The sequence below is a fragment of the Parasteatoda tepidariorum genome, chromosome 7 (assembly GCF_982258835.1).
Source record: "Parasteatoda tepidariorum strain Cologne lab strain chromosome 7, Ptep-v5.0, whole genome shotgun sequence".
NCBI lineage: Eukaryota > Metazoa > Arthropoda > Arachnida > Araneae > Theridiidae > Parasteatoda > Parasteatoda tepidariorum.
Window position 1 is genome coordinate 10,855,847 of NC_141761.1, and position 13,257 is coordinate 10,869,103.

The window sequence follows — 13,257 nt, forward strand, 5'->3', positions numbered from 1 at the left end:
TTTTCAATTTGTTAATAAAAGAAAGCAAACTTTTATACAATCATTTATGTGCAAAAAGCCAAGAATTTAAATTTCCATTAGATTTAATAAAGTACTTGTTATATTTTCTCTCTGAGGGGCAGTTGTGCTATTTTTAATTGTTTTTTCCTTCTATTAACATTCCTATTTTATTGTAATTCGACTATTTAGGTACCTATTTTCTAATGTGTATGCCTTTTATATTTGTACAGTCCGCAAAAAAAAAAAAAAAAAAAAAAAAAAAAACGAATCACCCTGAATAACTTTCGTTCTAATGATCGGATTTTCACGAACTAAGTGTCAATCTTAATGGTTCCTGGGGGTGACCTCAAAGATGTTAATTAATTAGTGCTAACTATTAATTAAGTTACGAAATCAGACACAAAAACGTACTTTCTCTGAATAAACATATAATTTTTTTTACATATTTAGAATCTAGACACTTGGGCCGCAATAAAGGTTTATATATTTGGCGATAGTCCAAAAAAAGTCGCCTGCGCAAATAAATATTTTAAGATAACCCACTGACTAATTCAAAAGAGGAGTGCTTTATTTTACTAGGTTGTTACGCAACCAAGCTCTGATAGTAAAAAAATTGAAATAATGTTCAGTGATTGCTCGGAGAGGTTTAATTTATTGTTAATAGAAAATATCTCGAAGTTTCTAGGCAATAAACAATTTTTTTAGGGGATTTCTGTCCAAAAAGCAAAAAAAAAATTAGTTTAATCTCCTTTGAAAAGCAAATTTGAATCGATTTATAAATTATTTATGATAATTTTTAGAATTTAAATATATGAACTTTTTATCTGATATTATTTAGATTACACTGTTTTTACTATATTTATTCGAGGATTTTATACTAAAATCAAATGAACATAACTTATTATAGCTATATACAAAATTTTAGGGACAATCATTTTTACAGCTTTAATCGAGTCTTCTAGGCAAGAAAGTTTGAAGAAAAAAAAAGTGCTTGAAAAATAAAATGTAGATTGTATAATAATTCTAACGCACATTCACAAGGTTTTCTATAATTTACAATATTTCTCTTTTCTATAACTCAAGGAATTGCTGAATGTTTAGTGGCATTTTAAAAAGATTGAAATATGTTATGTTTAAGAATAAGATATTGAAATAATATGTTGCATATTGTAGGATTCATTGTTTAAAAAATCGCTTCATTCTACTTGATATTTAGGTTACATCGTTTTCTTTGAATAAAGATGATTAGCAAATAGCATCCTCATGTTTCGATACATTCTGAAACTTATACGTTCGCAAATTCACCATAAAATGTCGCACAGCATATTCTTCAATTACGATAAGCGACATTTACCACCAAATACTGCTACTATGGTTATTTTTGCTTTCTTATATATATCTGATGCTCTCTTTTTAAACAGAGCTCGTAAGACCCTTAAGATACTGAAATGGGGGCACAAAAACTTAAAAGATAAAATATTTAATTTCATTAACTCAAAATATCTTATTCTTAAACATAAACAATTATTCAAAATTCTTTACTAAATTGCAAATAAATTATTAAATGACTAAAAGAGAAACATCGTATTTTATAGTGTGAAAGAAATGAAAATAAAAAGATTAGCAAACGATTATTAACGAAAAAAATATGAATGAAATTTTACTCTACGCTCGCGAAGTCAAGTTCCGCCCAAGTTTATCACATTTTAATATTAATCGCCCCAATTAGTTATTTCTTTATTGTCGCCAAATTATTTTTTTAAAAATAATTAATTTTAATTTTTCTCAGCTTCTAATAAATCAAAACAGTTGAAACTTTATATTTTTCAATTGAAAAATATGTAGATTAATATGGTATAAAAAAATTCATACCTTATAATTCAATATTTTCTCATCCTCACTTTAATTAAATAATAATAAATAATTATCAAAAATTATTTTTTGCATGAAATTATCTTTGGATAAATGAGTTTTATGAGTGGGTGCAATTTTTTTTTGAATTGCTTCATTAGTTTTGAAAATATAACTGAAAACGCAAAAAGCGAAATTAACATTAAGGGGTACGAACTTTGGATCGCTCTCCTGACCAAACTATGGCGACCACATTTCCCAGATTGCGGCTACCCCCTATATTTTGAAGGTTAGGAATCCAAATATGTAAAAAAAAATACATGTTTATTCAGAGAAAGTACGTCTGATTTCGTAACTTAATTAATAGTTAGCACTAATTAATTAGCATATTTGAAGTCACCCCCAGGAACCATTAAGATTGACACTTAGTTCGTGAAAATCCGATCATTAGAACGAAAGTTATTCAGGGTGATTCGTTTTTTTTATTTTGCGGACTGTACAAAACTTTTTTTTAATTGGAGCATAGTTAGGACTGGGCGATAAATCGATGTATAACGATTTAACGCATACATCGGTAGGTCGATGTAATGACTTTCGTTTTATGCGATGCATCAGAAATCTGATGTAAGCTGCCGGAATAAGACTACAATCGCGGTTTAACGATTTAATGTGCAAGGATCCTTGACTAGGCTAACGCTGTTACCATACTGACGATTTTGTTTTTGTCTAGCTGCAGAGGTGTAGATAGCGTTTTGCTATATATATACATATACGTATATATAAAGATGATGTTAGTTTCGTGATGTTGAATGATGAAGAGCGAATTGAATCAGAACTCCCGGTTTCGTGCGAGGATCAGTGTTGTAATATAAAACGCAATGCATAGTTTCTTTAAGTCCATTTTTGTCTTTGGGATTTTGCATTTTTTGAAGATTATTTTAATTGGGATTTAAGTCATTTTGTGATCATTGTGCATTTTATTTTGTCGGGTTCCTAGTAAATTATTTTCAGTGAGACTTTTGCTACTTAGCGATCGTTTCATTCTGCATTATTTCGTATCATTTTTTTGTTTGTCTGGGTTTAACGATTCTTGTCAATTATTTTTAGTAGACCTACTGTTACTTTGCAATTTCTGCACAATCGCTGTTATCTTAAATTCAACTTCTGTTTTTCATTTTAAGCGATACAATTTAATAGGGGTATTTTGTATTTAACTTCGTTATAAAAAGTTAGTTTTTTTAAATTTATTAAATGTAGGTAAGTATAATAATTTGATCAATCGTTTTTAATTATAAAAAAATTCAAACAAAGCTTACCTTTAATTAATTTGCTTTTATTTTTGAGAAAATGAAAATAAAGTTTTATAAAATTTGGCTATTAGTTAGAACAAATATTTTTTTAAAAATTAAATAAAGAGTTTAGTAATGTTTTGACGCTTTTTAATAATTTAACATTAGTACTTAAAGTATTTTTTTTTTAAATTTTTATTTAAATTCTTTCAATACTTGTTTGTTAGATAGTCAGTATAATTTATATAATTTTGTTGTTATAATTTGTTAGATAGTCAGTATCATTTTTAAACAAATAAATCTTAGGTCGATTTTGTTTTCTAAAAAGAAAATAATAATAAATAAGTAAAAATATTTTTACATTTATTAAGTACAGAATTTGACCATTAGTTAATACTACTTTTTATTATTTTAAATAAGAAAGGGTCTAATGATGTTTTAAAAGCATGGGTTTTTTTCCAACAAATAATTCAAAAAAAAAAAAAAAAAAATTCATTTCTAAGGTGAACATTCCTTTGGTTAGTTTTCCACTTTCTTTCATTTTTAATGCATGTATGTAAAATATTTTGTTACAGTATTATTTTTATTCAATAAATCTTAAATCATTTTTAATTTAAGAAAAATGAAATAAAGGTTGGGTTTGCTTTTACTTTGACTTCTTTATTATTTTAATTGAAAAAATTAAGCAATGATATTGATGTCATAGCAGAATATATTTAGAATTAATATTTTCTTTTGTAATAGATTTATTCTTTTTTATTTATTTTTGATTGATGTAAAGATTTCCCATAAGTAATTTTTGAACATATGCTAAATCGCTATATTGCGATGTCTAACTGACGATGTATCACGATTTAAAATTTCTGACATCACCCAGTCCTAATCATAGTATTTGACAATTAAGCTGTAATTTTAATTAATTGGCTACTATTTTTGATAAATTTTTGTTCCTGTTCAGGCAACTATTTTCATGCTTGAGGCTACTAAAAGCAACTATTTTTGTTCATTTTTTACTGTGGCAACCCTGGGTATAGTGCCAATATCGGCCTTTATAGAGCCTATATTGACTGAAAAATGAATATAAAATATAGGGTAAATCTGACAATTCTATATTGGGCCTATATTGGTTGTAAAATGTCTGGAGAATTGAACAATTCTACGCAGGTCGGAAAAATAATGGCTCTTTGAACTCTTATTGGGACAACGAGGTTATTTTGCTGATAGGGTTGTAATATTAATAGACTCTAAACAGAATGCTGTAACACACATGGGAGAAAAAACTTTTCTTTAATAATAATCATCCTGAAATTGCAATTTTTTTTTTTAATATTTTAAGAATTATTATTTTTTAATACTTTTTTTCATGTTAATACCATATAAATGAAAATGCATTTTAAAATGTTCATGAATTTTTTTCTTGATTTCTAAATCAGGATATTAATAAATCTTAAAAATAAAGTTCTTTACCCCTTAATAATTTTTTTTTTCAATTTTGTATGAATAATGTTAATTTTGAATCTTGATCAATTATTTATTTTAATAACACATTTAATTAAAAGTTGCTTTCTGGTTTTCAGACTTTGGATTTTGAAAATTTATATCGTTTTTATTTTATTCATGGTATTTCTGAAGTGAGAGGGAAAAAAGCTGCCTTGTTACACTTTTGAAGTAGCAGTTGAATTAGTAGTACTAATCTAGCTAGGTTATTGTGTTGTATCACAAGAGGTTTTTTTTTTTTAAATTTTTTGGTTTGTTTATTATAATAGTTTAAAACATGCTTAGAATTGCGGGTAGAGTAGTTATCGACAATGTCCAACTTCATCAATGAAAAATTGTTATTAAGTATTTGGGATCATTTAACTCTTCACTGCTCCCCTTTGCGTATTTGCAAAACTATTTTTGAATCGGATTTTCTCTGCTGACTTCTTAACACTTAACGATTGTCTTAGTGATTTACTTTTAGTCTGCTAGTTTCAACATTGAAGGCATTGTTTCTCCAAGTGTTGCTTCGTTAGCTTGACCCCTGACATTTTGGTAAGATAGAGAAAATTACTATTCTAAATTCAGCTGCTATTGCAATTTGACGCTTTAGTCATTTAATTTCGTATAGTACTTAAATTCCTACTACATTTTTTGACGATTGTGTTTGAGTTGTGACGATTGTGATTGTGTTGTTGACGATTGTGTTTGATTTGTGATTGTGTTGTTGACGATTGTGTTTGATTTGTGATTGTGTTGTTGACGATTGTGTTGTGAGTATTGCAAAGGTTCTATTGTTTTTATTTACGTTTGGTGTCTGGATTTATAACATCGTATATGCAGATATGCAAAGTGTCAATTTTTTGAGGAAGGAGACAATTTTTACATGTTTTTTTTTCTTCTTTCTTTCTTTCTTTTTTTTTTTTTTTTTTTGTATTCCTGACTTTTAAAATTGTGGAGTGGCAATTTAAATTGTTCAAACCGTAATGCCCTCAGAGCTATGCCAATGTAGGCCAACACCAACATAATGTCAAAATATGTACTTTTATAGATTTGTCTAACTTTAGGTAGGTATTTTATTTTTGTCGCAATAGGGCTGCACCATGAGCTATATGGCGACGGTCTGGAAAACATCCCCGAGGATAATCCGAAGACATGATATCACAACTTTAATCCTCTGCAGAGGGGATGGCCCCTTCGCTTTTGTAACCCGACGGCCTGTGCTCGAAGTCGAGCACTTTACGGGTAGAACAGTATAACGAGGGCCGATATCACTTACCCTCGGTCCCAACGTAGGCTGATCAAAGTGGTAAATGAGCTACACATTTGTAACTAAGCTTAGATGTAGTTGTAGTAAACTACAAGAATAATGTAGTTTTTCCGACCATTGAATTTTACCGTTACAAATTTTAAGCTAAGAGAAATCAGTAAAATAATACATTTTATGTAAAAAAAAAATTAAAAATAATAAATTTATTATTTAGCTTATTGATATTTTTCTTCTCCTTTTTCAGGCCCATTTCCGACTTTTTTTAAAATCTATTTTTCCATTGTCTATAACTGATGTTTGATTTGTCGCATATTCTTTCCCTTTAATTTAAGTAGGCGATCGCAACGCTCGAATACGGCATCTGATTCCATGCATTTGGACCTCCCCCTTCCCTCCCATCCTCTTTTCAGCTGTATAGGAATGTACTAGGATATTTTTCGTATTTAATTGTTAAAAATATTTTTTTAAATTTCCACAACGCTTTCTTTTAGAACTATGTTTAATGTAGTTTTGTGTTTCATACAGTTTCCTACCTTAAAAGATTTTAATCTGTTTAAAAAATCAGGATATAAACTAACGTTCTTTCCCCTTCTATGACTCTCCACTCGCTAATGGTGAAAGCATGCGAAGTGTTTCCATAGGTAGAGAGTTCTGCTCTACGCCACCTGTAGCCCATTTTGATCGCCAATAGTAAAGCAAGAAACAGCACATTTTAGAATTTTAAAAAAAAATATTTATTAACAACAGTTATACAGTTGCTTCATCGAAAGTGGAGAAGTCGTAATAAAACTGATACGCATCTACATATCCCAAGTCCTTCATTTTTCCAGCCTTGGGCACTATTCCGACTTCTTTAAAACCTAATTTTCTGCAAAGTCTAACCGATCCTTGATTTGTGGCATAGACTAAATTGAAGAAGCTCGCCTCGTACCCCAGATCCTTGGCGATTTTGAGATATTTGGTGAACAGAATTTCGCCGATTCCTTTCCTCCGTTGTTGCTTGTGCACCAAAAATCCGGCATTGCAAATGTGAGAGGACCGACCAGGGTAGTTAGGCTTAACGTAGAAACCTCCTACTACTTTCCCGTTCGTGGATCTGGCAACAAAGACGGCGTCAGATAAATAGTACCTTTCAAACTGTTCGTGATCCATAAAATCTTGCGGATAAGTCTGACCTTCGTCTATTGCTTCCTTAAATATTTCGTACAAACCATCGTAGTCGGATGGCTTAAAATAGTCCAAAACAATAGTTTCATTCGCTTTATCGAGTGGTATTTCCATCGGTAAATATTCTACAAATTTGGTGGCTTTCTTTTGGACCACGTATGCCATGTTTGCTTCTGAAAAATTCATATAAAAATAAATTTTTAATTAAAGATAATTTAAAATAAGCTTATTCTGATAATAATGCACATACAAGACCAGCAGGCAACAAGTCAAAATTTTTGATGGTTTTCCATTGATGGATGAACGTAATCTTGAAGGTAACCATCCATAATTCCATCAGGAACCATTATATTTCTTGATGGTAACTAACATAAGTAACCATCACCTCAATGTAGGAATTCGGACTAATTTATGAGGGTCCAATTTAAGAATAGCAACTTGTTTTAATGGTTTGTTCATGTTGAACCATCACGAATTTCCTTCAAACTTTCTTAGAAATCAAATGTTGGAACAACTTTAATCCCAATGTAGAAATTTGGAATGATTTATATAATGGTACGACGTAAAAATAAAAAAAACATTGTTTTGATGATTCCTGAGATTGAGAAACATTGATTCCTGAGAACTAACAAGAATTCCCATTTAACCATCATGGATAATCATGGATTGTTGGTCCATGAGAGTCAAACTTCTCTTGATGGTTAACCATCATAGTATTAATGTAGCATTTTCCATCATGGAATGATGGAAGTTTGTTGGCATACGTTAGTAATAGTCATGTTCTGAAAACCTTATCAAAGACTTTCAGAGTCAAGTCGCCTTATCAAAGTTTTTTTATCAAAAATTTTTACCTGTTTTTACAATTTTGTTTGCTGCCACTGTCCCAAACTAGAACGTTAAAAGATTATGCACCAAATATATTAATATAGGTATAATGTATTATATTGATATATTTGGTGATTATTATAATATTGATGATCTTACAACCCCTTGAAAGGGAAAAAATTAGTGGTACACGAGTTGGCTGTTAAGCACGACAAGTGATGAACGACAAAAAACGAATTTTGCTCAATTTAATAACGTACTGTAAAGCCATCGGCAACAAATAATAATCTATAACAAAGAGCCGCGATGGCTCAGGGGATAGAACGTTCACCTTCCAATGAGGTGAACCGGGGTTCGATCCCGGCGATGGCTGGTCGATACGAATTCCGCATCCGGCTAGCACCGACCACAGTGGTGAATATCCTCAGTGGTAGACGGATTGGGTCGGCTGTTCAACGGCGGTTATAAAATAAAATAAAATCTATAACAAAAATTGAAAACATTTTAGCTTTGTTATTTGAAGAATTTACTGAAAGAACTAGGTAAGTGACATTTTTAGAGAAGGATACGAAAAAAGGGGTATCTAAACTATTTTAACAACAATTTATTGGAAGACTGGACTAATAATTCTTTGCCTTATTCTATTTACCATTGCCTAACTTGAAATAAAAATCATGCAAGCATACGGAAAACATATGTGGATTAATTATGCTAATATTAAAGTTAAGGGGAATTAATTCTATTAGTTTAATCATACCGATATGCATGCAACCATTTTATATTATTTTCACTGATTCATGAATACTTCTAAAAATGTCGCTTACCTGGTTCTTCTACTAATCTCTTTAATTGTGTCGATATATGCCTTTCAGTTTTGTGTACGATTTCGAAATGTTTTTTAGTACTGATTAGTTTTTTTATTATTCTCCCAGTACGAAGAACGGGTATTTAGCTAGTGTTAAAATAAAAATTTAGTTTATTGTTGTAAAAATGATACGTTGGCTTTAGTTTAAAAGTTGAAATTTTGAAATTGTAAAACTGTTTGTCTATTTTTAGATAACGTTTAGAGAATGTATTTAACACTATAAGACAAAGCTTTACTACAAATGTTTTGACATATTTTAGTTAAAAAAGCAAAATTAAAACTGATAGCACTGCACCCGTATAATGTACTAAGTAAAATTTGATAAGAATCGAATAAGATCTTGCAATTGCTGAATTTTAGTTTCATTTTTGCTTATATTTTGTGGTTTTATAACGAAAATTAATGCTTTAATTAAGACCAATAGTAACCGACCTAACCCCGAAGGAGTTTGCGGATAAGGGTTTCACCCGTTTGCACGTGAACACTACACAACTACAGAAAAGTAAAAGTACAAAATTAAAAAGATTGAAACACATAGGAAAAATCTCAAAATCGAAAAAATAAAATAAAAATAAAACAGTATAAAAATTAAAAGCGCTTAAAACATCAAAGTTGATAAAATAAACCGACAATAAAAGTGTCAAAAATGCAGGTAAAACATATAAAAGTAAGGTCAGGTAAAACATCAAATGGTAAAATATGAAAAACCGCATTAAGACTAAAATAAGATTAATAGAATAATTTAGTAATATAATAGTCGACTAAAAGTTCAAGTGTCTTCCTTTCAAGGCTAAGTGCCTCTAAGATTAAAAATGTTCTAAGGTAAACCAAAGTTTCACTAAAAGGCTAAACACACAAAGATGACACCAGGTAGGACAGAAGGTGCTGAAGTTGACCAAGAGCAAGATTTCATTTCGAATGTCCTATGTATAACGAAGATGCCAGTTCAAGGGGAGAACAAAGTCATGGAAACTGTAAGTGCCGAGGTAAAATATTAAAAGCATATATTTAAAACCAGAAAACCTAAATGCTTTAATTAATTTAAAACGTACTAAAAATATTAATTCCGCTTTCTCACCTGAATGTAGCAAATTCTGCGTGACTTTTTAAATCTGATCACAACTCGAAAAGCGCGTTTACGAAAATAGGCAAAGTTCGAAATGCACTCATAGGCAAAACTCAAATATATTAATTCTCCCTAAATTTCTGCTAATACCATTATAATTAAAAATAGTTCTACCAAGAATTCTTTTACATTTATAGTTTTAATTATGTCAAAATATTTTTGTGGAAATAATTTTTTTAAATTAAAAAAATAATAATAATTAATTAAAAAATTATAAAAAATTAAATTTTCAAAATAAAAATTTATGTCCTGAAAAAAAAAATAACGACCAAAAAATGTAATTTATCATCTACCCCTAATAATAAATCAAAATAATCAAGAGCACAAGGAATTCATATTCTATACTGTGAGTGACAAAAATGGGTGATTGTTGACAATCACACTGTCGCTTTGGTAAATGACCCAAAATATATACTAGGTCTAGTTAACTGCTACTGTCAGGTATACAATAAATACACTGATGTTTTTGTTAAGATTCTGTGTCACTGCCCGGTATACCTTACACCGATGTTTTTTTAAGGTTCTCCGAACACTGATATTTCTCCTAATCTATTCTCAGCAGATATTAAAGTATCGAATGAACATAATATCAACGAACAAATTAATATCAAATCGGATATAACAAATATTTCGGACATTCACCAACGCGACTATGTGATTGTCGACATTCTCTTGATTTCGATCGTTCACTGTATATATCAGTGATTCTCAACCACTGTGCCGCGGCACTTTTGTGTGCCGCCAAATTCTTAAAATGTGCCGCCAAATATTAAAAATGATACTATAAAAATTATAAGGCTTTTTTTTTTTTATTATGAATGAAGTTTAAATTAAAGAAAGTGTATACGTATATATACTTTTTATAATTTTTCCACGCTTTAACCGCGTGAACATCTTTGTCGGCGATTGTATTGTCTCTGACAATCTTAAAATAAGATGGAAATGTTTAAATTGTATATGACACAAAATTTTAAAAAATGTTGTAAGAGCTATTCATTAAAGTAAGCTATGCAATTAATAAACAAATTAACAAAGGATAACTGAAAAAACAAATATATAAAAAGCAAATTAACAAAGGATAGCAAACAAAAATTAAGCTAACAATTAATAATTAGCAAAAAAACTAGTTAACAAGAAATCACAAAAAATAACAGTTAATAATTATAGAAAACAAGCTAACAATTAATAACTAGCAAAAAAATAAATAACTGTTACTAACTAATAAAAAATTGGTCGAAAGAAATAATGAATCCCTTAATAAATGTGCTTTTGTAGTTCATATTATTTTATTTCACATTCAAAATTATTATCACAAACTATTTGATTCAGTGTAAAAAAGGTAATTAAACAACTTTTAATCTAATTTTTTTCATTGTGTGCCGTCAAATTTCGAAATCATTAAAAGTGTTGCCGCAACAAAAAAAAGGTTGAGAATCACTGGTATATATAATGATTGAGCATGATAATCAATACCGGTAACTTCTAAAGAACAATGAATGAGATAAGGGAATAATACCTGAATAAAACAATTATATACTTACGAGAATTGGATTATTGAAAATATTTTAATGCCGTTAAAATAAATTTATAGTTAACTTACGGGAAGAAGAAGAAAAAAAAATCTTCAGAAGCTTTACAGTCAAGAGATCGTTTCTTGACCTTTTATTAACTTATGATAAGGAACGTTTTGTTATCTCAGATATTACATTTCGGCAAGGGGAGCATGCGCTGTTTCTGGATTTTCTTGCAACAGGAAATTTGAAAGGGTCAGTTCTTACAACGCTAAAAAGATTAGAAAAAATAATTCAAGGACAATTAAATTTTTGTTATTGCAGCATTTAAATATTTCACCCTTTCTTAAGTAAAAAAAAGAATGAATGAAAAAAAAGTTTTCATAGTGAATTTGTTGTACTGCGCATAAGGTGTAAGTAAATGGAACTCAAAATATAACATAAAAATGCAGAAAAAACAAAGAAAGGAACAAAGAAAAAATTTAAAAGAGGAGAAAGAAATAGAAATTCATATATATATATATGTGTGTTACCGTTAAAGTATATAATGCAGTTATTTCATAGAATACCTAGTTATTCCATGAAATAACTGATCGTGTCCGTTAAAGTGTGTAATATGTTATTGATTTGACACTTTAACTAGTTATTCTATGAAATAACTAGGTATTCTATAAATTAACTAATGAGAGACATTTAAAGTGTAAAATAAACAATTTACCTAAAATGAAATAACCAGGTATTCTATAAATAAACTAATAATAGACAATTAAAATGAAAAAGAAGCAATTTATCTAATTTATGCAGCGTATAAATAGTATTTATGGAAACGTACCATAAAATCATTTGTTACAACAGGGATTACTAAAATGACACTTGGAATTACAAAGAACATTATTTCTAAAACAAAAACATTTTTTGTTGACACACTGTGCTTCACACGAACATTTTTTAAATCCCTGTATAGATTTTAAATCCCTTAATAGATTATTTTACAATTTAACGGGTTGCAGATCGTTATTCTATGAAATAACTAGTTAAACCATGAAATACAAGAGAGTTTTACACTTTAACGGACATGATCAGTTATTTCATGGAATAACTAGGTATTCTATAAAATAACGGATTTCATACTTTAACGGTAACATATATGTAGCATAATAAGGATAAAAAGAAAAGAGAGAAAAACGAAATATGGAAAATAATGAATAGAAGACTTATTTAGTCAAATTTAAGAACTTTTTTATGATTCGCAAGGGTTTAAAATGATGATCTTTATGCAATTCACTTAAAATTATGATCTTTACGCAATCAGCAGCTAATTTTATTATGCACACGCAAAAAAAAAAAAAATATTGCGCATAGTCTAACATTTAAGGTAATGTAGTTTTTTTTTAAAGAATAAATAATTTTTTTAGGTTATATATACATTAACAGCTTCTTATTTTCTCTTTTCCTTTTCTTACCTTTAAAGATTTCTTTTTATTTATTTATTTTTTGGAGGGGTAGATCACGCTCAATTTTATTTGTAGTTTTTTTTTTTATCCTAAATAATATGTAAAATAAATAAATAAAACAAATAAATAGGTTTTAAGCCATGAAGTGTTCGATTTAATTATTTATTTTATATTATTATTTTTTTTATAGCAGAAAGCTGCCACTATGATGAATTTTAAAAACTATGAACAATAATTTTTTAATCAGCACATATCAAACCGACTGAAGATATCAAAAATTTTTTTTTTTCTCATTTACATTGTCTTATTTATATTCGAGTGTAGCCTTTATAATTTTTCTCACCATTTATTGAAAAATAATTCTATTTTTATTTGCAAATTTATTTTTACTTTCTCTGTCTTTCTTAAGCAATTTACAAT

The 13,257-nt window shown here is 28.9% G+C and overlaps 1 protein-coding gene across 2 annotated transcripts; it reads right to left on the reverse strand.

Moving 5' to 3' along the window:
• Positions 1 to 6,599: 6,599 nt before the first annotated feature.
• On the reverse strand, positions 6,600 to 11,553 carry LOC107452353 (uncharacterized). 2 transcript variants are annotated; one of them, XM_087167300.1, is made up of 2 exons: positions 11,473 to 11,553; positions 6,600 to 7,229 (listed from the first exon to the last, which is right to left on the reverse strand). In XM_087167300.1, exon 2 carries the CDS (start codon positions 7,219 to 7,221, stop codon positions 6,637 to 6,639), a length of 585 nt encoding a protein of 194 aa, XP_087023426.1. In that variant the 5' UTR covers positions 7,222 to 7,229; positions 11,473 to 11,553; the 3' UTR covers positions 6,600 to 6,636. The 2 variants fall into 2 exon arrangements, with proteins under 2 accessions (XP_087023426.1, XP_087023425.1); XM_087167299.1 differs by having other exon boundaries at positions 11,414 to 11,553.
• Between the last annotated feature and the right edge of the window lie 1,704 nt (positions 11,554 to 13,257).